At 35.8% G+C, this 22,811-nt stretch overlaps 2 protein-coding genes across 4 annotated transcripts in view; both read left to right on the plus strand.

Annotated features, from left to right (window-relative positions):
- The window catches only part of ndrg2 (NDRG family member 2), a 59,010-nt gene extending 50,813 nt beyond the window's left edge, over window positions 1–8,197 (plus strand). For all 3 annotated transcript variants that reach the window (XM_067447599.1, XM_067447601.1, XM_067447600.1), the window contains 9 exons: window positions 1,055–1,141; window positions 1,228–1,284; window positions 2,021–2,124; window positions 2,980–3,018; window positions 3,097–3,148; window positions 3,230–3,277; window positions 3,374–3,409; window positions 3,500–3,551; window positions 4,727–8,197. In XM_067447599.1, coding sequence (XP_067303700.1) covers window positions 1,055–1,141; window positions 1,228–1,284; window positions 2,021–2,124; window positions 2,980–3,018; window positions 3,097–3,148; window positions 3,230–3,277; window positions 3,374–3,409; window positions 3,500–3,551; window positions 4,727–4,890 — 639 coding nt within the window. In that variant the 3' untranslated portion in view covers window positions 4,891–8,197. The remainder of the gene's footprint in view (window positions 1–1,054; window positions 1,142–1,227; window positions 1,285–2,020; window positions 2,125–2,979; window positions 3,019–3,096; window positions 3,149–3,229; window positions 3,278–3,373; window positions 3,410–3,499; window positions 3,552–4,726) is intronic.
- Window positions 8,198–13,487: 5,290 nt separating this feature from the next.
- On the plus strand, window positions 13,488–15,648 carry LOC137072894 (putative per-hexamer repeat protein 5). Its single transcript, XM_067440934.1, has 4 exons — window positions 13,488–13,536; window positions 13,819–13,895; window positions 14,023–14,669; window positions 15,644–15,648. The coding sequence occupies exons 3-4, from the start codon at window positions 14,027–14,029 to the stop codon at window positions 15,646–15,648; spliced, it is 648 nt and encodes a 215-aa protein (XP_067297035.1). The 5' UTR covers window positions 13,488–13,536; window positions 13,819–13,895; window positions 14,023–14,026.
- Window positions 15,649–22,811: the final 7,163 nt, after the last annotated feature.

A 22,811-nucleotide genomic window follows, 5' to 3' on the forward strand; every position in this document is an offset into this window, starting at 1 on the left:
GATATTAGGATGGTGGTCATAATGTTATGCCTGATTGTGAATATGTACCCTGGATATTCTACATCACATACATAAATGTGGGATGAAATAGTAGAGTATTTTAATAAAATGTATCTATTTTTTATCAATATTTTTTAATATTGTATTTTTTTCCCTTTTTACGTCAATAATGATTACATAGTAAAATAATTTCAGCAGTTTTTTTTGGACTTCAGTTTGACCCTTTAGTGAATGTTTTGTTCTAGTACATGTTTTGAGTCCATCTTTATGTTTAGTTCAAATTTAGTTTTTTTTTTTTTTTCACATGTATAACACAAGCAGAAGCTGAAAGACTGAGAGAAGCCCTCTGCTGGTCAAACATTACACATTACTTCACTATCAGACTGTTTAAATTAGAAACTAAAAAAGTAAATCATAAACCAGCTGCAAAAAAAAATAAAATAATAAAAAAAAATGCTTCTTACTTAGTTTGTCTTGTTTCTAGTCCAAACATCAAAAATTGTTTTCAATTATTAAAACAAGAAGTATTTACTAGACAAGCAAAAGTAATTGTCGTGTTTTAGGAAAAAAATACTCAAAATGAAGAGAGTTTTTGCTTAAAATAAGATAAATAATCTGCCAATGGGCTACGAAAAATAATCTTGCTTTCTGTTTGAATTGAGATAATTTTTCTGACCCCATTGGCAGATTATTGTGCTTATTTTAAGCAAAAACTCTCTTCATTTTGAGTTATTTTTTCCTAAAACACAACAATAATTTGTACTTGTCTAGTAAATGTTTCTCAATGTAAGAATATTTAGATATTTTGACTAGAAACAGGACAAAAATACTAAGTAAGAAGAGAATTTGTTGCAGTAGTATTGCCTTATTTGCTAGGGAAACATGCAGTGATGCTTTATATTTTGTCCAGAAATGAAGTCAGGATATTTTTGCCTGTGATTTGAACAGACGGATGCCTTTGAATTCTGTCTGTGTTGAAGTTCACAAGGGTTTGAAACGTCTTTATATTCACTGAGCTCTTCTTTACTTCCGCTCTGATCTCTCTCGCACGCAGTTGTCAAACCCTGAAGCCGTGGAAGGACTCGTTCTGGTCAACGTGGACACAAACGCTCGAGGCTGGATGGACTGGGCCGCTCAGAAGGTCTGTCCGCTGTATATGATGATCATTAATAATTACAGACAGTGTGTTCCTGAAAATGACTTGAGCGGTTTGTGTTTCTTCTGCAGCTCTCCAATCTGACATCTTCCCTCTCAGACCAAATCCTGAGTCACCTCTTCAGTCAGGTGTGTGTGTGTGTGTGTGTGTGTGCTTCTACAACGAGGACATTAGATTAGATTGAATATGTGTATCTCGCTGTTATAGATGAATGTTTTCAGGGCTTGTTAATGTTCTCTGAGTTACTAGCCACTCAGCATTTCCACTGGCCATAATTTTGACATTGATAATATGGGGAACGTTTGCCTTATAGATATTTTGAATATCATCTCATAATTCGGTAGCAGGAATTGTAGGCTGCTGTCACTTTAAGACCTGATGAATTATTGATGTGTACCATCACTAATCAAAAGTTACATTTCATCATGGGGCATTTCTAACGAAACACGGCACAGACCTGGACCGGAGTTATTGGTTTGCAACGTGCTTATGAATTAACGGCTTTATCAAGACTAAATAAGAAGTTTTAAATGTTACAAAAATACATACTTTCTTTGTTCTTGGCACTAATATTCTGTTCCAAAAAGTTAGTTTTGTTTGGCAGCCATAGCCATGTCAAGACGCATGATATTATCTGCCACACTGCATGATGCCTGAGTCTGAAACAGTTATTACATACATATAAATCCTTTATTTAAAAAAAATTCCACATGACTGCGCAAATGTTTAGCAGACACTGCAGATATATTTGCCTGCTATAAAGAAATATTCACATTATTGCCATCGTGTTTATTTTATATAGTGATGAGCCCTCTTTATCTAATGCCGTCCATTATAAAGGTATGTGTGTGTGTGTGTTTTCAGGAAGAGCTGTCTGCAAACACAGACCTGGTTCAATCTCACAGAGAGAGACTCGCTAAAGCGCCGAACGCCATCAACATCGAACTCTTCTGGAAGAGCTACCTGGGGTAAAATCTCCTGCTCTAACTGTGCAGATGAATTGAATTATTCAATCACAAAGGACCAGACGTATCTTAATGTTCACTTTAAAACACAAATATAATCAACCAAAAATCAGTTACACATCTCTCCACTGCATCAGAGCAGGGAAGCGGTGTTGATGTATGTTGCTATTAATAAAAAAATACAATGAAATATAAAGTAGACAGGTACAGACAGGTAGACAGAAGTCTGGTGCGATTGACTCTATTGCAGAAAGTTGGCGACTTCTGTGCACTGTGAACCTCAGCATGCGCTGACCCCGCTCTGGGATTTAACACTTCGTGTCTGAGTTGCTGTTGTTCCCAATGGCTTCCACTTTTTTATAATCCCACTAACAGTTGAGCGTGGAATATTTAGTAGTGAGGAAATGTCAGGAATGGACTTATTGCACAGGTGTCAGCCTATCACGGCCCCACGCTTGAGTTCACTGAGCTCCTGAGAGCGACCCATTCTTTCACTAATGTGTGTAGAAGCGTCTGATGCACTGATGACTGATTTATACACCTGTGGTCATGAAGAGACTGAACACCTGAACTCAGGGATCTGGAGGGGCATCCCAATAGCTTTGGCAATATAGTGTATGTAGAATAATGAATAAGGGTCAAAGATTGTAAAATATGATGGTTTGTATATATGAACACACCCCTGAATGATAAAACATGAATATTTGATTGATCTGAGCTATTAAAGCAGACGATTAATAACAGCTGGAGTATCTAAATCAGTGCTGTGTTCTTGCATGTTTAATTTTGCATTAAAGTTACTTATGTGATGCTAAAAATGCACCTTTATAATCATGTTTTTTTCTCTTTGTCTCACAGTCGCAGAGATCTGAGCATCGAAAGGAACAACACTTTCAAGTAAGAATGATGAAAGCAAACCCAGAATGCATCACTCTCTTATGTTTGTTCCTCTTTTGACGTGTCTGTGTGTTTCAGGTGTCCTGTGATGCTGGTGGTCGGTGATCAAGCTCCGTATGAGGAAGCTGCTGTAAGTCTTTATTCAAATACACACCATTCCTCCACAAATCCCCATAATTCATCTCACTGCAGGTCTGTTTCTGTCCACTAGGTGGAGTGCAACAGCAAACTAGATCCAACCACCACCTCATTCCTCAAGGTTTGGACGTCTCCAGTGTTTTATGCATGATTTTGTTCTTTTATCAATGATAAAAAGTGTATCATACGTGTTGTTTATGACTTGTTTTATCTCCAGATGGCTGACGCTGGTGGGATGCCACAGCTCACTCAGGTATGTCACATCAATTAAAAATGATTTATTAACACAATTCATTTCTACTGGTGAAAACTGTGTGTGAATGAAATGTGTGTGTCTCTACAGCCCAGCAAACTGACAGAAGCGTTCAAGTACTTCATTCAAGGCATGGGATACAGTAAGTGATTTTTGGGAAATATCACAGACAATGGTGAAATTGAGGATTTTAACACTACCTTAAACTACCTCTATTGAAAGACATCAAAAAGTGACATTAAATGCATTTATAATGTTACAACATATTTCCATTTCATATAAATGGTATTCTTTTGCATTTTCTATTCATGAAATTATCATTGATAATTGGTACATTGATAATGAGCATTAATGTTTCTTGATCATCAGATCCTCATATGAGAATGATTAGTGAAGGATCATCTGACACTAAAGACTGGAGTAATGATGATAAATTCAGCTTTGATCACAGGAATAAATTACATATATTCACTGAGAAAACTGTTGTTTTACACTGGAAAATATTTCACTGGTTTTCCTGTATTTTTATATAAATGCAGCTTTGATGTACAGAAGAGACGATTGGAAACATTTAAAGGCTTATGTAATAATATACACAGCCATGTTTTAGCTTCTCACATTAGTAAACAGGTTTTACCTGTTTGGTGTATTTTTGACCAAATTATCTGGAGCAAATGCAAACACTCATAAAAAAGTAAATTGGAGGTGTTTCTTGGGGAACAAAATGTATAACTTTACTTTTAAATGTACACTATGTCCTCATGGTACAATTATACCATTGTTTTCCTCTACATAGGGCAAGGGTAGGCAAGTTTAATGCTAGAGATTTGATGTCCTGCAGAGTTTGGCTCCAACCCTGAAAGAAACCCTCTTGTAGCTTTAACACACTAAATGAATTAACAGAGTGTAAGAGTAACACTGAATCAGTAATAGAGTTAATTAGACACTTAAGGGATTAACTGAGTGATTATCATTTGATTATTGATGAACACCTGATGATAATGAGCAGAATCACTGAATGAAAGACGAACACAAGAACTACAACTGATTTCAGCCACAGCTTTAGATGAAATCAACTGAAAACACATTCATTCTCTCTAATTACACACCAGACTGACTTTATTTCTGTCAGACATCTTCAGTTCTTTTTGAGAATTGACAGGTCTAGATGTTAATGATTTGTTGAAAATGTTTGGTCACCATTATGGTGATCAGTATTTTTGTTAGTGGATTTTTTTTATATGAGTTTGTGGTTACTATAATATAATTTTTACACTTTTAAAATGTGTTAATCGACTGCTTCTGTTTCTCCTTCAGTGGCGTCGTCCTGCATGACGCGTCTCTCTCGCTCGCGCACCACCTCTCTCTCCTCCTCCTACTCCATGGAGGGCTCGCGCTCCCGATCCCGCACGCTGTCCCAGGGATCGCAGGGTGGCCAGCTCCCACCCAGCCCATCCCATACCATGGAGGTGTCATGCTGAGGAGTGCCAGAGAGGAGGAGAGAGAGAGAGATGGACGGATGAAGCGATTTGAGTCCTGTGGGTGGAGGAAAGTGAGCGAGACGGATGGACGGATGACGACTCTCTCCTTCAACTTCACCGACCCGTCAGGCATGGGCAGGGTCTTTAGTGAGACCCAAATGTAGTGTTAACCAATAGTAATACTTCTAATATGAATATTGATAATGATAATAATATTAATAACGACAAGCGTCACTGAAAAAAAAACAAATAACGATGTTTCTCTCAATTACATGTTGAATTTCTAAACTAAAGAATAGAGAAAAGAGTATATAAGCTCAATGTGTGTTTCTCAACTTAAATGTGATTTTTTTTTGTGTGTGCTTTTTTTTCTTTCTTTTTTTGTTTTGTATTTTGTATTAATTTCTCTTATACAATCCTGCTGCTGTGGGAGGGGTACAGTGTTTTTCGGAGACGTTGGCGACAGTTTTAGGCCGAACGAAGACTCGTCTCTGTAGTTGACAGCCAGCTCATGTCTTCCATTTGATCCTTTGCAGAAAAAAAAACAAGCTATATACATAAAAAGCGAGAAAGAAAATTACTGTAATTATATTTGACTTTTGTTTGGTTGCGGGTTTGGGGCCTTCAGGGTCTTTGCCTGTTCTGAATTGCATGCCAGAATTTTCTTGACCACGTCCGTCTACAATCTTGTTTTTTTATGTTTGTTTTATTCCGGTGCGAGTGTGTGTGTGTGTGCGGTCTTGGTGCGTTCAGTAGGAAATAAAGACGTGAGTCACAAGAGTCGTTCTTTTGAGGTCAATGTGAAATGAAATTCACATTTAACTTCTGTAATCTGATGCATTTTCATTGAAACAGGACGTTCAGTGAGTTTAAATGCAGGACGAGATTATCTGTGAGGATTTGATTCGATGGTGAAAAGTGTCTCCATAGGATACAAGAAGAAAGTCAGGACAGCAGTTGAAAAGATAACGACGACTCGCTCGCAATTAGAGCAGAAACATGAATTGAGAAAGTGAATAACGTAATTTCAAGTTGACGTTCCGGTGAAAGCGAGCATTGTTGCTTCCATCAATGAGTGGCACATGAAACTATCAAAATCAACTCATTGTGAAAACTCACCTCTAGGATTTTAACTGCGACTCAAATCAAAGAAAACTCTGTTTACATATACATTTCACATTTTCCATCACAATCACAAATGCGCGCCTTGACCCTGCAGGGCAAATTTCTGAGTAACTTCTAGTTTCATGAAAGAAAAATGAGAAATGTGAATGAGCCGTCAGAATGCTTATAAAGGCATTATATGAGAGAGCCTAACTTTTTGCAAATTGGTGGAGAATTAGTACGAAGTGATATGAAAGCGCACAGTTTTAAAGGAAATTGTTAAAAATGAAGGTCCAAGGCTGTAGGTTGGCTGTAAACTGAGCAGTTTCAGCAGTAGAAAATAGTTACGAATTGCCCCAAGAGTGTGTTAATAATTGTACATGATCCTATGCGTTGGCGTTTAGAGGCTTTCCCCAATAAAAGCCCATTGTTTAAGGCATTATTAAGCATAGTCGGTGTAAAGTCAAGCACTTATTCAGTCTAGTTATTGTGCAATCACAGCCAGCTGATGTAGTTTGAGAAAAATGATTGAATAATGGATGTCAATTTTGTGAAACTCAAAAAAGAAAGTTCTAAATACTCATTCTAGTTAATGTGATTGAACTGTTTAATTTGAGTTGGCTCTACTGAAACCAATTAATTACGCTGCGTGTTGGGGTTTACAATGTACCCATAACTTAAATCTCTAAATTGAAGCAAACCCTGATTGCAAGCATAAACTTGACATAAACTGTAAACTTCTGATTGGTTGATTGTAATGTTGTTCCTGGTTAAATGACCAAACAGGTTCATAAGAATCAGTCACCAATACGGCGAAAAGTTATGAAATGCATTGAGTTGTGAGTTTTTGAGTTTGTAAAATGGCAGTACCAGATTTGTGGACTATCATTGTACGATGGTATTTAGTACAGTATATGACGATGGTAATCAACTAATACTGTGGTATATATCTAAATACCATGGTACTGCAGTTAGTCAGTGTTTCGATGGAAACGCAGAGGGTTGGCTCATGGTGATGCTCGTTTGTTTGGTTTTTTAACGTAACTTGAGAGCACTAGCTCTGGTTTGATCTAATGCTGAACCATAGTGACTTGTACACAGAGTAAAAACAGTGCGTGTGGACATGCCTGAGCGTGTGTGAGGTGCCTAAACTCTCTGAAGCACAATAAGGGAATCCATGTGAGTTTGTTCGTGACGATTCAAAGCGCTTTGCTTTTCTGACTAACCAGCCCCTTCACTGCCACCAGGGTTTAGCCATGTTAGAAACCCAATAGCTCTTCTGATCGTCAAGCCATTGAGATTAGTGAATTAGCTGAAATATATACATTTATAAAAACCTCTATACACCAAAATCCCTGCTGGGGTTTGCGAGATTGTTGACACGATTGCTAAAACCTGCCAGCAGACCAAAACTGTCCTCTCATCTGCAAATGCTTGGAAACAATCAGGATCAGCAAAACACTGCCCTGAAAATAACAATAAACCCTTAAACGATTACGCGACGTTAATCGGAAAGTTCTTCCAGTAGTGCCGTTGCGCATTCACGAGCGTCAGAGCTGCAGCACTTTGTTTAGTAAAAATAGCATTACATTTGTCTTCATCCTGTTTTAGAGACGTTTATATAGTTTACGTATTAGTTGGATGTGGAAGCAGAAAACGTGGGATGTTCTTGTTTTTTTTCTAATGGAAAGCTCATGTTGGGATCAGTCTGGGAATATTAATGATCATGATCGATGTAAAGACAAACATCATCCCAGATTCACACGAGCCTTTACCAAAAATAGAAATAGTTGGAAATGTTTTACCAAATAACTACAGAATTGTGGGAGTTAAAATGAAGGCGATGAGGGAAAGGGACGGATTAGGTCATGGTGTGTGTTTGAGACGTTGTGAATGTAAATGTGTGTCCATTTTCTTTCTTTCTTTCTTAATTTTTTCCTCTATCAAACCCTTTTCAGCTTTTATTTTCTGTGAAGTAGATCTGCGTCTCAATGTCCTCATGGGTTAGACATCAGTGTGCTAGTTCTTGTGTAACTTTTTTAGCTTTAGCACTTAAAAAAGGAAATAATGTAATTAACAAAAAAATAAATAAAAAATAAAATGTCATGAATAACAGAATGCAATCAAAAATAATTGTGTGGCTAATTTCTCTGTGTAATACTATGAACAACTGGAAAAAAAAGAATTAAAGGGATCAAAACGACACTTGTTGTTTGAGTCTTATTTCCATATGTATTTCCAGACTCCAGAATACTTGAAAATAGAAATCAGAAATAGAAACTGTGCATCCGTTTGTGATATGATCATGTAAAATTTACTAATATTTTATCTACTTTAAAACCGTATGTATACAAAGACAAAAACCTGAAAAATATATAAATATATATATATAAACTTGATTAACTCTGTAACTTTGATATATATATATAAATATAAACCATATATATATATATATATATATATATATATATATATATATATATATATATATATATATATATATATATATATATATATATATATATATATATGGTTTATATTTAAAGTGCTACTTTAAAAAAAAAAATTAGAATTTTACAATGCATTGGTTATAAATCAAACATTTTCTTACTTAATTTACTGCATTTGTTAACTATATCTGCTTATTATCTAAGTCAAAGGTCTAGCAATAGAAGTATATTGTTGAACAGAGACCCATACAAGTTGTTTTTGAACTATTTTTTGAATTTTATTTAAATTTTGCAGTTGATTTATAACTTTTAGTCATTCAAATTTTATTTTGGGTCAGAAAAAACAAAGTTATTTTTCAAACAATAAAAACAACAACAGCTGACCAATGTGCTGACCATAGTACTAGAATTCATTATAAATACAAAGTAAAAGCCAACGTTTCAGATTTACATAATAAAAATTGCAAATGTTTATAATTAACATATTATTCACATAGTACACTTTGTTTACCTCGAAAAAAACAAAATTAAGATTAAAGTTAAGAGTAATTGATATGTTTGAATGCCATTTTGTCATGAAAATAAAAAGAATAATTTTTTTGAGAACATCAAAACTTTATAAACGGATGTTGATTTTCCTAAAATGTTTTTGTTGGTCACCATCATGGAGATTAAAGTTTCACATGATAGAGTTCTTGGAACTTCATTTATATTAGTGTAATTGTGTGGGGATCGAAAGTTTGGGCACCCCAGGTAAAAATTTGTATTAATGTGTATAAAGAAGCCAAGAAAAGATGGAAAAATCTCCAAAAGGCATCAAATGACAGATTAGACATTCTTATTATATATATATATATATATATATATATATATATATATATATATATATATATATATATATATATATATATATATATATATATATATATATATATATATATATATATATATATATATATATATATATATAGTTAGATTTTCTTTCTATCATTTACACTTTCAAAATATCATAAAAAAAAATGGTGTCTGCAAAAGTGTGGGCACCCTGCAGAGTTAATACCTTGTACTGGCCCCTTTGGCAAGCTGAGACCTGACAGTGTCATGGATTGTTCTCAGTCGTCTGGATAGACCAGGTGAGGTCAATCTCAAAGATTTTGAATGCCCAGACTCATCTGACCTTGCCCCAACAATCAGCACCATGGGTTCTTCTAAGTGTAAAAATACACATACTTGGGGTGCCCAAACTTTCGATCCCCACTGTATGTATTTGTGTGTATATATATATATATTGCTAACACTTATGTCATAATAACCTTCTGAAACTTTTTTGTTTGGGTGATAAAAATCCCTCTATATTTCTGAGAATATCTTGTAATTGACAATGCTTGAGTCACACACACACTTCAACATTCAGCAAAACACAACAATGCTAACAATTACATTTTATCTAAAGTAAATTATCAGGTAATTTATCAAGAGCTCTTGTGTGAGTCACCTATACTACGCATTTGTACAACATAATAATCCTCTTTCACTTTACTTGTCTTTTAAGGCAATCGGTTTGCATGTTTTTTTTTTTTTTCAGTTAAATTTCTGAAACATTAATTACAGTGAAATGTTTTCACTGTAATTAGATTTTACAGTGTACATTAAAACCAACCACGAGCCATAATTGATGTTAAACGGGATAAAAGACAACAGACAACAAAAAACATTAAACATTTGGGCTAAAGAGAAACAATATATTTTAACATGTACTGTTGGTGCAGTTTTAATAGAAATCGTATAGAAATAGAAAACTTGAGCAAACCTAAATTTTAACTTTGTCCAGAAAGACACTGTTTCTAAATCAGTGTTCACAGAAACGTTCAGAGAGGGCAAGGCCAGTTAGGCCCCGTTTACACCTGGTATTAAGAGGCGTTTTGGCTGAACAAACCCAAGTAGACGATGGAGACTCAATCCCGTTTACACCAGGTGTTTAAATCCGACTCTTTGGACCACTTCTGTCCTGATTTCTTTGAGGGGAGGGGTCTATGGGTCGGTAAATGTATGGGATTTTTCGATCTAATGGACAAAATAAGCTCACGTAATTGACATATGTACAACAGGAAAACAGAGAGCTTCCGTTTCTGCTCTCACAGCCTTGAAACCAACTGAACACTGTGAGTGTGTGTTAGAAATCATGAATGGAGAGAGAGAAACTTTGCTTGAATTGTTTTTTATATTGACCAAAATGCTAGCCTAGAAATCTAGACGCACCCTAGCGGCAGCAAATTTTAATTTGCCCGCAAGTGTCATCTAGGAACTCTCAATACCCTTCTGAGCTGTATTCCTCACAATCTGGACGGCCCAATCACATCGTGTATAGAGTCGGCGGGCGGGGCCATAATGACGACGGCCGAGTTGCGTTTGTGTGCTTCTAGTAAACACAGAAACTGGCGAACGGCGGTCTTTCGAATTAGCTTTGACCGCGACTCTGGAAGTCTTGGAGTTAAGCTTTTCTCTGAGAAAAGGACAAAGAACGGGAACGGGATTCTTAAAAAGGGAAGATGTGTTCAGAGTTTAGCCGACCGGATACGGTGAATGTTTAATCTATCAACGAGCTCTGCTTCACCTTCGTTGCTCTGGTTGGTGTAGCGCTATCCTATCGCGTGCAGAGGGAGTTTGAAAGACAACCGTTTATCGCCCCTCAGATTGAGCTGTCAATGGTGAGTTTCCAGACCATACATCTTGATGTGGGTCTGGCTCGTCAGGCTACCAAAATGCATCATAATACCATAAACAGGGCCGTAAAAAGGAACAGTAAAAGCACTTTGAAGTCAATTCTAAAATGGACCGGGAGCCAGAAACACTTGACCAGGAGCACGGATCTCTGTTTCAGAGCTCTTGAAGGAAAGACTTTAGCCAGTGCTCTTAGATGATAAAAAATGGATTTGAAAACTAAGGTCATTTGCATATCACATTTAAGGGCACTATATCAAATAAAACACCCAAGATTTCCCATGCATTATTTAACTGAAGATGAAGAATAAATAAATGTAGGGGATTCTGAAGTGTCAGGCACAGGGAAGTTTTACTATAATTCAAATATTAAACATTTAACGACATACAGGCTTTAACGATCAGAAATACAGGAAACAAGAGTATCTAAGTAATTATTGTGCTTCAGGGGCAGATCCATTTGTGTATCCTTCACAAAGCCATCATAATACAAGACATGTTTTCAGAAATCGAGCCAGAGAGAAAACAATATAGGGCTCAAAACAGAGCCTTGGGGGACACCACAAGTCAGGGGAACAACACTTGAGTGTTGTGGGCTTTAAAACGTGTTTTTAAAGCCCACAACAGAAGAACATCATGAAAAAATGTATTCTGGGCCCGGTTTTTCAAAAAGTTTAATCCGGATAAAATTGATCCGGATTTAGTAATCCTTTTTTTTGTGATCCGTGATCATGTGTTCCATCTTTTTTTGGAGCCAGTTTTTTAAAGCAACATCGGATTGGCTCAATCTGATCCGGATAGGAACTTTTCAGGATCACCAAATCTGGTGTTCATCACAATGTAGAACTATAGACATGTAAAGAGCAACAAGTAGAATAGCCAGTGTGGGGGCAATATACGTTTATTTTATTTTGAAATGAAAACACACACATTTAAAAAAAAAAAAAAAAAAAAAAAAAAACTAAACCAAACAAAATTCAGTGATTGCCATTCTTTGCATTTTTTTGGTTATTCTGTAATCATTGCATGCATCACTAATAAATATTATAAAAACAAAAATATTTTCGATTGTGATGAATATATATATATCAATTAGTGACAGAATAAAATGTATTGTTTTTGGTGAATTTTGACAGCTGTTTGGGGGATTATTATACTGAAAGGCTGAATACGTTAAAGCCTACCCAATCACTGTAGCCTGACAGATGAACAAATCAAATCAAAACTTTATGAATAAATACGATATCTTGTAAGATACTGCATGATCCAAATATAGTATTATTTGATACTTTTTTTAAAGTTTTCATTACATTTTGGGCATGAAATCCACACTGAATCCACCCTTCTGATGGGATCAGTTTAATCCAGATTTTTTGGGATCAAAGTGATCCAAATCCTACAAGAAAGTTCTGAAAACCCCAAACTAAAGGTTTGATCCGGATCAAAACCAAGATTGGATTATGTGATCTAATCGGATTATGTAATCCGTTTTGTCTTTTAAAAAACACATTTTCAAGATTTGATCCAATCTGTTATCCAAAATCCTAGTGGATTACGTTTGAAAAACCGGGCCCAGAAGATTGTCAGACACATTAGTGTTTTTTGTGTTTTATTTTCTCTAGATATTGAAAACCACACAATGGTTACTTGAAAAGTAGAAGGTAAAACACCATACTTTTCATTCATGAAGTTCTGAAGTGCAAAACACTATTAAGTTTTACTCTAATTTAAATATAAAATAAAATGTACACACAGGCTTTAACACCTGAAAGGCAAGCAGCAAGAGAGTCTAAGCCATTATTGTTCATGAGGGGCAGATACATAATGTGTATCATCCACACAGCAATCATAATACAAGCCATGATTTCAGAAATGGACCTTGAGAGAAAACAAAATAGGGCTCAAAACAGAGCCTTAAAGGACCCCACAAGCCAGGGGAACAGCACACGACTGGGGTTCTCCTATAAAAAATGTCAATTTTTAAGAGCAGTTCCTCGAATGCCCACAACAGAAGAACATCACGATCAATCGTATTCAGAAGATAATGTCAGACACATCATAGTTAGCATGTTTTATTTTTGCTATATATAGAAAACGGGACAATGGTTACTCGAGTGTCTGTCATGTGCATTGATGAGGTCAGTGTTGATGCGCAGCTCCGTCTGTTGCTAGAGGACAGAAATCACTTTTAACTCAAGAACAATAGGATACAAGAGGAAGCACTGAAACACAATCCCATACTTCAATGCCAAACGTACAATTATCCAGCGGGTCAGAGAGAGGTTTCCACAGCGATCGCAGATCTGACCACTCACACAAACTTATAAACCTCACACACCGGCTGACCAACGACAGACACAGACGACTGCAGGTATGTGAGCCTCTATGAGCGTTACTACTACTCTACGCGGTTTCATGTGTCTTAGACTCTAGGCCTTAGTTCATCGGGGCTTTAAGCAGATTTTATAAATGTGACAAAAACATTATAGACTCATATTTCGAGATATGCCAGTGCACGTTAAAACGGTTCAAACATGCATTTTAGAGTTTTATTAATGAATTTTGTATTAATCCAGATTAATAACTGATTAGCTAATACATTTGTGTAATTTATACTCATAACTTATTTAAAAAATAAATATTTTTGGGGCAGAAGGGATTTTCCTGTGGACGACTAACGCTGATATTATTTTCTGGACCCGTTGAATCTGAAGACATCAAACAACTGTGGTAATTAATATTCTTTAATAAATATGTCATATTTTAGCTAAATGTGATTCAAATCCAGCTACACTTCAGTATGATTAAATCAGCTCAAATATTTGCCTGTGGTTCAAATGACGTTTATTCCCCAAAGGAAAATGAAGTATTTGGCTCTTTTTGCTGTGACTGCTCTCCTGCTCTTCAACGGCTGTCACTGCACCACAACAGCAATACCTGACACTGCAGATACTACCATATTCACAGACACAACCACTGGAACTGGATCTACAACCACTGGAACTGGATCTACAACCACTGGATCTGGAACTACAACCACTGGAACTGGGTCTACAACCACTGGATCTGGAACTACAACCACTGGAACTGGGTCTACAACCACTGGATCTGGAACTACAACCACTGGAACTGGGTCTACAACCACTGGAACTGGAACCACTGGATCTGGAACAACAACCACTGGAACCACTGGATCTGGAACTACAACCACTGGATCTGGAACTACAACCACTGGAACTGGGTCTACAACCACTGGATCTGGAACTACAACCACTGGAACTGGGTCTACAACCACTGGAACTACAACCACTGGATCTGGCTCTACAACCACTGGATCTGGATCTACAATCACTGCATCTGGATCTACAACCACTGGAAATACAACCACTGGAAACACAACAACGGCAGCAATAGCCACATCATTGTCCAGTATGACCCCGGGTTCAACTACAAGCGGAGCAACAGTTATGGCTTCATCTTCAGTCTATCAGCTTCTCTTTGCAGGTAGAACAATAACTTTTATAATGTTAAATCTGTAAAGTTTTAAAGATCAGCCGTCACCACTTTTTGTAGACAAAAAGTATATGTGGTATGAAAAAAAGTTTTTGACGATTTAGTTGAAAATTGAACAACTGATGATGACGCTCAAAGCAGAATAAACAAGCAGGTCGATTTATTCTATAAAGATATGCTATAATACCAGCAAAATTATTTTCAACTGGAATTGTTTGACTTAATTAGCCTTTGGATTCAAAAATGTTCCCCTAAACTTGTCACTAATACAACTCATTGTGTGCTTTAGAGAACATTCCCGTGTGATGTTCCCTTCAATTTATTCCTTACCTTTTCTTTAATTGGTCTTAAAAAGGTCTTAAACGTACCTTCAGAAAACCTGCGAAAACCCTGATCTAACTCATGACCGGTCAATCACGTTGAGGAAACAAATTCATTCAAATTTGATGAGCATGTTCAGTTTGTTAAGGATTGTTATTGTTATGAGAATATTAAAATCGACATCATTTTGACACATGACCAAACCGATTTTACATCTATTAATAGCTGTATGTCTGATTGAAACAGGATAGTCAAGGGACGTTTTTTTGCGTCTTGATTTTATCCATATTAACTCTTTCCCCACCAAACAGAATATCCCGGTTTCTGTGTTTAAACTGTTATACGGTAGAATCTCCTGATCAAAGCACAGGTGAAGAAGAAGCAGAAACGAGCAATATCATCATATGCATATGTAAAATAACGTGATCATAAATGTTAAACAGCATAAAAATCCAGGATTTGGATTTATCCAAAAAATCCAAATCCTGCCTAATGTTACTGAATTTACTTCACCAATCCATCCGTGTTTGATCATCAATCTGAAGATTTATCAAAAATGTAATTTTTGCTTAAAATGTGCTTTTTTTTTTACTAAACTTGATGCTCAAATGTGGATGTTATACCTTTGCTTAATGTTTTTTTAGGATAAAGATATTACTATTTAGATTTCCCAATAGAACACATGGTTTAAATATTTTTTTTTATTGGAATAAATACACTTACTGTATACATGCAAAAATAAATACTTGAGGCAACTTGTTTCCCTGAACATTCATATAATCATCTCAATCTCATTTTGTGTGTGTGTGTGTTTGTTCTGCTCAGGTGTTCTTACCTGGATTCTGTCGCTTGTTCAGTGGAGAAATTAGCAGAGATGGAGACCTGAACCTCGACTCAAGAGCAGTGGATAACTTCATATTAATAGTTTATTTTATGTTATGTTCAGATTTGATTGTTGTTTGGTCTTCAGTTTGACCATGTTAATAAATATTCTTCAATATTGCTTTGTGTTGTATTATCATCAAATGAACACCAATCACATACAACTCATGAAAGAGATTTCAGTTCTCTCAAAAATGTGAATTACTATATCAGTTCTTACTATAGCTCTTACTATATCACAAATGTTTCCAACTATTGTGTAAATTGTGAGTAAATTCCTGGATCGGGATGTGTGAGGGCGTGGCCTGTCAATGACATCATATCCGCGTTACCCTCGGTTCCGGTTTTATTCTGCTGAAATACTTTACTCTCACTGCAGTGTGAACGTAATAGCAAGCTGCCGAGCGAACGCACAGAATAACATCACATGATTCTCAACACACTCAGACAGAGCTGCGTTCCCTCACACTCATGACCGCAAAAGAGGAAATAGCGCCGGCGACTGCGTCACGTCATAATAAAAGTCCCGTTGTTCGCGAGGCCTGTGTTATGTTCATCTCATTAACAATCGTTCAACATATAAGCATTAGGTAAAATTAACATATAAGGATGAGCGACACCAAAAAAGGAAGTGAGAGGACCGGGCCTGGATTTTACGGTGAGTTGTGTTTATGTTTTATTATGTGCGTGTGTGTGGCAGTTGTCCAACGTTTCGTTTGGTTAAAGTCTTTTAAATGTTCGCCGGTTCCCGCCTCCTTCTTCCCCACCGAACATACTGTATATTACAATTTCTATGTCCAAATTACCATTACACATACACGCAACAATGATATGACCACGTCACCACCACTGCGACAGTGCAACTTTTGTTGATGCCTCTCGCAGCCCAGTTGGAGTGAGCGTTGCAGGAGTAGCAATGGATGAAGTAAAAGTAAAGTGAATGGAATTGAATATGAATTGAAATCATGTGAGTGGTGAAGTACACTATTTTCCTCTCTTTCTGCTGATCAATGGTGAGCAAACTGTTTTCTGTCAGTGAGTGATCGGAACTGAACTGTTAAATCATACAGTTGTCATTAGGGGTGTAACGACTCGTTTTAACAACGATTCGATTCGACTGAAATAAATCAGTCACACTGATTTAAATTTTTGGCTAAAAAGTTACTGAATCGATTTCAAGTCACTGAATCGTTTCGGATCATATCGTTCTAAATGAACTAATATTGTCCTTAAATCGTATCGACAACCTCAAATTGTGATACTAACCGAATCATTGTAAAAACGAATCATTACACCCCTAAGTCTTACCTATCTGGTTAGACACGGGGATGGTGGGTCTTGCAGACAACAACACTTACCCCTGAGTTTTCTGCACACACATACACTTCAGGTGGCTGCTGTGTATGTAGTAAATCCTGAAGCCCACCCCACCGCCTCTTGAGCATCTTGAGCCACCACCTTGTGTTGGGAGAAAGTTCAGCACTTAACTAAGGAAGACTGAGTAAGCAACAGGATCCTAGTCATCCCACCCAATACTTTTAATTAGGGGTGTAATGATTCGTTTTAACAACGATTCGATTCGACTGAAATAAATCAGTCACACTGATTTAAATTTTTGGCTAAAAAGTTACTGAATCGATTTCAAGTCACTGAATCGTTTCGGATCATATCGTTTTAAATGAACCAATATCGTCCTTAAATCATATCGACAACATCAAATTGTGATACTAATCGAATCGTTGTTAAAACAAATCATTACACCCCTACTTTTAATCATTTAAATGAATCATGTGAGGAGAGTATTTAAATAACTCATGTGAGGAGAGTATTTAAATGACTCATGTGAGGAGAGTATTTAAAAGACTCATGTGAGGAGAGTATTTAAATGACTCATGTGAGGAGAGTATTTAAAAGACTCATGTGAGGAGAGTATTTAAATGACTCATGTGAGGAGAGTATTTAAATGAATCATGTGAGGAGAGTATTTAAATGAATCATGTGAGGAGAGTATTTAAATGACTCATGTGAGGAGAGTATTTAAATGACTCATGTGAGGAGAGTATTTAAATTAATCATGTGAGGAGAGTATTTAAATGAATCATGTGAGGAGAGTATTTAAATGACTCATGTGAGGAGAGTATTTAAATGAATCATGTGAGGAGAGTATTTAAATGACTCATGTGAGGAGAGTATTTAAATGACTCATGTGAGGAGAGTATTTAAATGAATCATGTGAGGAGAGTATTTAAATGAATCATGTGAGGAGAGTATTTAAAAGAATCATGTGAGGAGAGTATTTAAATTAATCATGTGAGGAGAGTATTTAAATGACTCATGTGAGGAGAGTATTTAAATGACTCATGTGAAGAGAGTATTTAAATGACTCATGTGAGGAGAGTATTTAAAAGAATCATGTGAGGAGAGTATTTAAATGAATCATGTGAGGAGAGTATTTAAATGACTCATGTGAGGAGAGTATTTAAATGAATCGTGAGGAGAGTATTTAAAAGAATCATGTGAGGAGAGTATTTAAATGAATCATGTGAGGAGAGTATTTAAATGACTCATGTGAGGAGCGTATTTAAATGACTCATGTGAGGAGAGTATTTAAATGACTCATGTGAGGAGAGTATTTAAATGACTCATGTGAGGAGAGTATTTAAATGAATCGTGAGGAGAGTATTTAAAAGAATCATGTGAGGAGAGTATTTAAATGAATCATGTGAGGAGTGTATTTAAATGACTCACGCGAGGAGAGTATTTAAATGACTCATGAGGAGAGTATTTAAATGAATCATATGAGGAGAGTATTTAAATGACTCATGTGAGGAGAGTATTTAAATGAATTATGTGAGGAGAGTATTTAAATGACTCATGTGTGGAGAGTATTTAAATGACTCATGTGAGGAGAGTATTTAAATGACTCGTGTGAGGAGAGAATTTAAATGACTCGTGTGAGGAGAGTATTTAAATGACTCATGTGTGGAGAGTATTTAAATGAATCATGTGAGGAGAGTATTTAAATGACTCATGTGAGGAGAGTATTTAAATGACTCATGTGAGGAGTGTATTTAAATGACTCATGTGAGGAGTGTATTTAAATGACTCATGTGAGGAGAGTATTTAAATGACTCATGTGAGGAGTGTATTTAAATGACTCATGTGTGGAGAGTATTTAAATGACTCATGTGAGGAGAGTATTTAAATGACTCATGTGAGGAGAGTATTTAAATGACTCATGTGAGGAGAGTATTTAAATGAATCTTGTGAGTAGAGTATTTAAATGACTAATGTGAGGACAGTATTTAAATGACTCATGTGAGGAGAGTATTTAAATGACTCATGTGAGGAGAGTATTTAAATGAATCATGTGAGGAGAGTATTTAAATGACTCATGTGAGGAGAGTATTTAAATGACTCATGTGAGGAGAGTATTTAAATGACTCATGTGTGGAGAGTATTTAAATGACTCATGTGAGGAGAGTATTTAAATGAATCATGTGAGGAGAGTATTTTAATGACTCATGTGAGGAGAGTATTTAAATGAATCATGTGAGGAGAGTATTTAAATGAATCATGTGAGGAGAGTATGTAAATGACTCATGTGAGGAGAGTATTTAAATGACTCATGTGAGGAGAGTATTTAAATGACTCATGTGAGGAGAGTATTTAAATGACTCATGTGAGGAGAGTATGTAAATGACTCATGTGAGGAGAGTATTTAAATGACTCATGTGAGGAGAGTATTTAAATGACTCATGTGAGGAGAGTATTTAAATGACTCATGTGAGGAGAGTATTTAAATGACTCATGTGAGGAGAGTATTTAAATGACTCATGTGAGGAGAGTATTTAAATGACTCATGTGAGGAGAGTATTTAAATGACTCATGTGAGGAGAGTATTTAAATGACTCATGTGAGGAGAGTATTTTAATGACTCATGTGTGGTGTGTATTTAAATGAATCATGTGAGGAGAGTATTTAAAATAATCATGTGAGGAGAGTATTTAAATGACTCATGTGAGGAGAGTATTTAAATGACTCATGTGTGGAGAGTATTTAAATGACTCATGTGAGGAGAGTATTTAAATGACTCATGTGAGGAGAGTATTTAAATGAATCATGTGAGGAGAGTATTTAAATGACTCATGTGAGGAGAGTATTTAAATGACTCATGTGAGGAGAGTATTTAAATGACTCATGTGAGGAGAGTATTTAAATGAATCATGTGAGGAGTGTATTTAAATGACTCATGTGAGGAGAGTATTTAAATGACTCATGTGAGGAGAGTATTTAAATGACTCATGTGAGGAGAGTATTTAAAAGAATCATGTGAGGAGAGTATTTAAATGAATCATGTGAGGAGAGTATTTAAATGACTCATGTGAGGAGAGTATTTAAATGACTCATGTGAGGAGAGTATTTAAATGACTCATGTGAGGAGAGTATTTAAATGAATCGTGAGGAGAGTATTTAAAAGAATCATGTGAGGAGAGTATTTAAATGAATCATGTGAGGAGTGTATTTAAATGACTCACGCGAGGAGTGTATTTAAATGACTCATGTGAGGAGAGTATTTAAATGAATCATGTGAGGAAAGTATTTAAATGACTCATGTGAGGAGAGTATTTAAATGAATCATGTGAGGAGAGTATTTAAATGACTCATGTGTGGAGAGTATTTAAATGAATCGTGAGGAGAGTATTTAAAAGAATCATGTGAGGAGAGTATTTAAATGAATCACGTGAGGAGAGTATTTAAATGAATCACGTGAGGAGTGTATTTAAATGACTCATGTGTGGAGAGTATTTAAATGACTCATGTGAGGAGAGTATTTAAATGACTCATGTGAGGAGAGTATTTAAATGACTCATGTGAGGAGAGTATTTAAATGACTCATGTGTGGAGAGTATTTAAATGACTCATGTGAGGAGTGTATTTAAATGACTCATGTGTGGAGAGTATTTAAATGAATCATGTGAGGAGAGTATTTAAATGACTCATGTGAGGAGAGTATTTAATTGACTCATGTGAGGAGAGTATTTAAATGACTCATGTGAGGAGAGTATTTAAATGACTCATGTGAGGAGAGTATTAAAATGAATCATGTGAGGAGAGTATTTAAATGACTCATGTGAGGAGAGTATTTAAATGACTCATGTGAGGAGAGTATTTTAATGACTCATGTGTGGTGTGTATTTAAATGAATCATGTGAGGAGAGTATTTAAAATAATCATGTGAGGAGAGTATTTAAATGACTCATGTGAGGAGAGTATTTAAATGACTCATGTGTGGAGAGTATTTAAATGACTCATGTGAGGAGAGTATTTAAATGACTCATGTGAGGAGAGTATTTAAATGAATCATGTGAGGAGAGTATTTAAATGACTCATGTGAGGAGAGTATTTAAATGACTCATGTGAGGAGAGTATTTAAATGACTCATGTGAGGAGAGTATTTCAATGAATCATGTGAGGAGTGTATTTAAATGACTCATGTGAGGAGAGTATTTAAATGACTCATGTGAGGAGTGTATTTAAATGACTCATGTGTGGAGAGTATTTAAATGACTCATGTGAGGAGAGTATTTAAATGACTCATGTGAGGAGAGTATTTAAATGACTCATGTGAGGAGAGTATTTAAATGAATCTTGTGAGTAGAGTATTTAAATGACTAATGTGAGGACAGTATTTAAATGACTCATGTGAGGAGAGTATTTAAATGACTCATGTGAGGAGAGTATTTAAATGAATCATGTGAGGAGAGTATTTAAATGACTCATGTGAGGAGAGTATTTAAATGACTCATGTGAGGAGAGTATTTAAATGACTCATGTGTGGAGAGTATTTAAATGACTCATGTGAGGAGAGTATTTAAATGAATCATGTGAGGAGAGTATTTTAATGACTCATGTGAGGAGAGTATTTAAATGAATCATGTGAGGAGAGTATTTAAATGAATCATGTGAGGAGAGTATGTAAATGACTCATGTGAGGAGAGTATTTAAATGACTCATGTGAGGAGAGTATTTAAATGACTCATGTGAGGAGAGTATTTAAATGACTCATGTGAGGAGAGTATGTAAATGACTCATGTGAGGAGAGTATTTAAATGACTCATGTGAGGAGAGTATTTAAATGACTCATGTGAGGAGAGTATTTAAATGACTCATGTGAGGAGAGTATTTAAATGACTCATGTGAGGAGAGTATTTAAATGACTCATGTGAGGAGAGTATTTAAATGACTCATGTGAGGAGAGTATTTAAATGACTCATGTGAGGAGAGTATTTAAATGACTCATGTGAGGAGAGTATTTTAATGACTCATGTGTGGTGTGTATTTAAATGAATCATGTGAGGAGAGTATTTAAAATAATCATGTGAGGAGAGTATTTAAATGACTCATGTGAGGAGAGTATTTAAATGACTCATGTGTGGAGAGTATTTAAATGACTCATGTGAGGAGAGTATTTAAATGACTCATGTGAGGAGAGTATTTAAATGAATCATGTGAGGAGAGTATTTAAATGACTCATGTGAGGAGAGTATTTAAATGACTCATGTGAGGAGAGTATTTAAATGACTCATGTGAGGAGAGTATTTAAATGAATCATGTGAGGAGTGTATTTAAATGACTCATGTGAGGAGAGTATTTAAATGACTCATGTGAGGAGAGTATTTAAATGACTCATGTGAGGAGAGTATTTAAAAGAATCATGTGAGGAGAGTATTTAAATGAATCATGTGAGGAGAGTATTTAAAAGAATCATGTGAGGAGAGTATTTAAATGACTCATGTGAGGAGAGTATTTAAATGACTCATGTGAGGAGAGTATTTAAATGAATCGTGAGGAGAGTATTTAAAAGAATCATGTGAGGAGAGTATTTAAATGAATCATGTGAGGAGTGTATTTAAATGACTCACGCGA

Source organism: Pseudorasbora parva, chromosome 1 (genome assembly GCF_024679245.1).
Source record: "Pseudorasbora parva isolate DD20220531a chromosome 1, ASM2467924v1, whole genome shotgun sequence".
Taxonomy (NCBI): Eukaryota; Metazoa; Chordata; class Actinopteri; order Cypriniformes; family Gobionidae; genus Pseudorasbora; species Pseudorasbora parva.

What these genes read in the sequence shown, in the direction of transcription:
- LOC137072894 (XM_067440934.1), top strand. Translation starts at nt 14,027, where the DNA reads ATGAAGTATTTGGCTCTTTTTGCTGTGACTGCTCTCCTGCTCTTCAAC.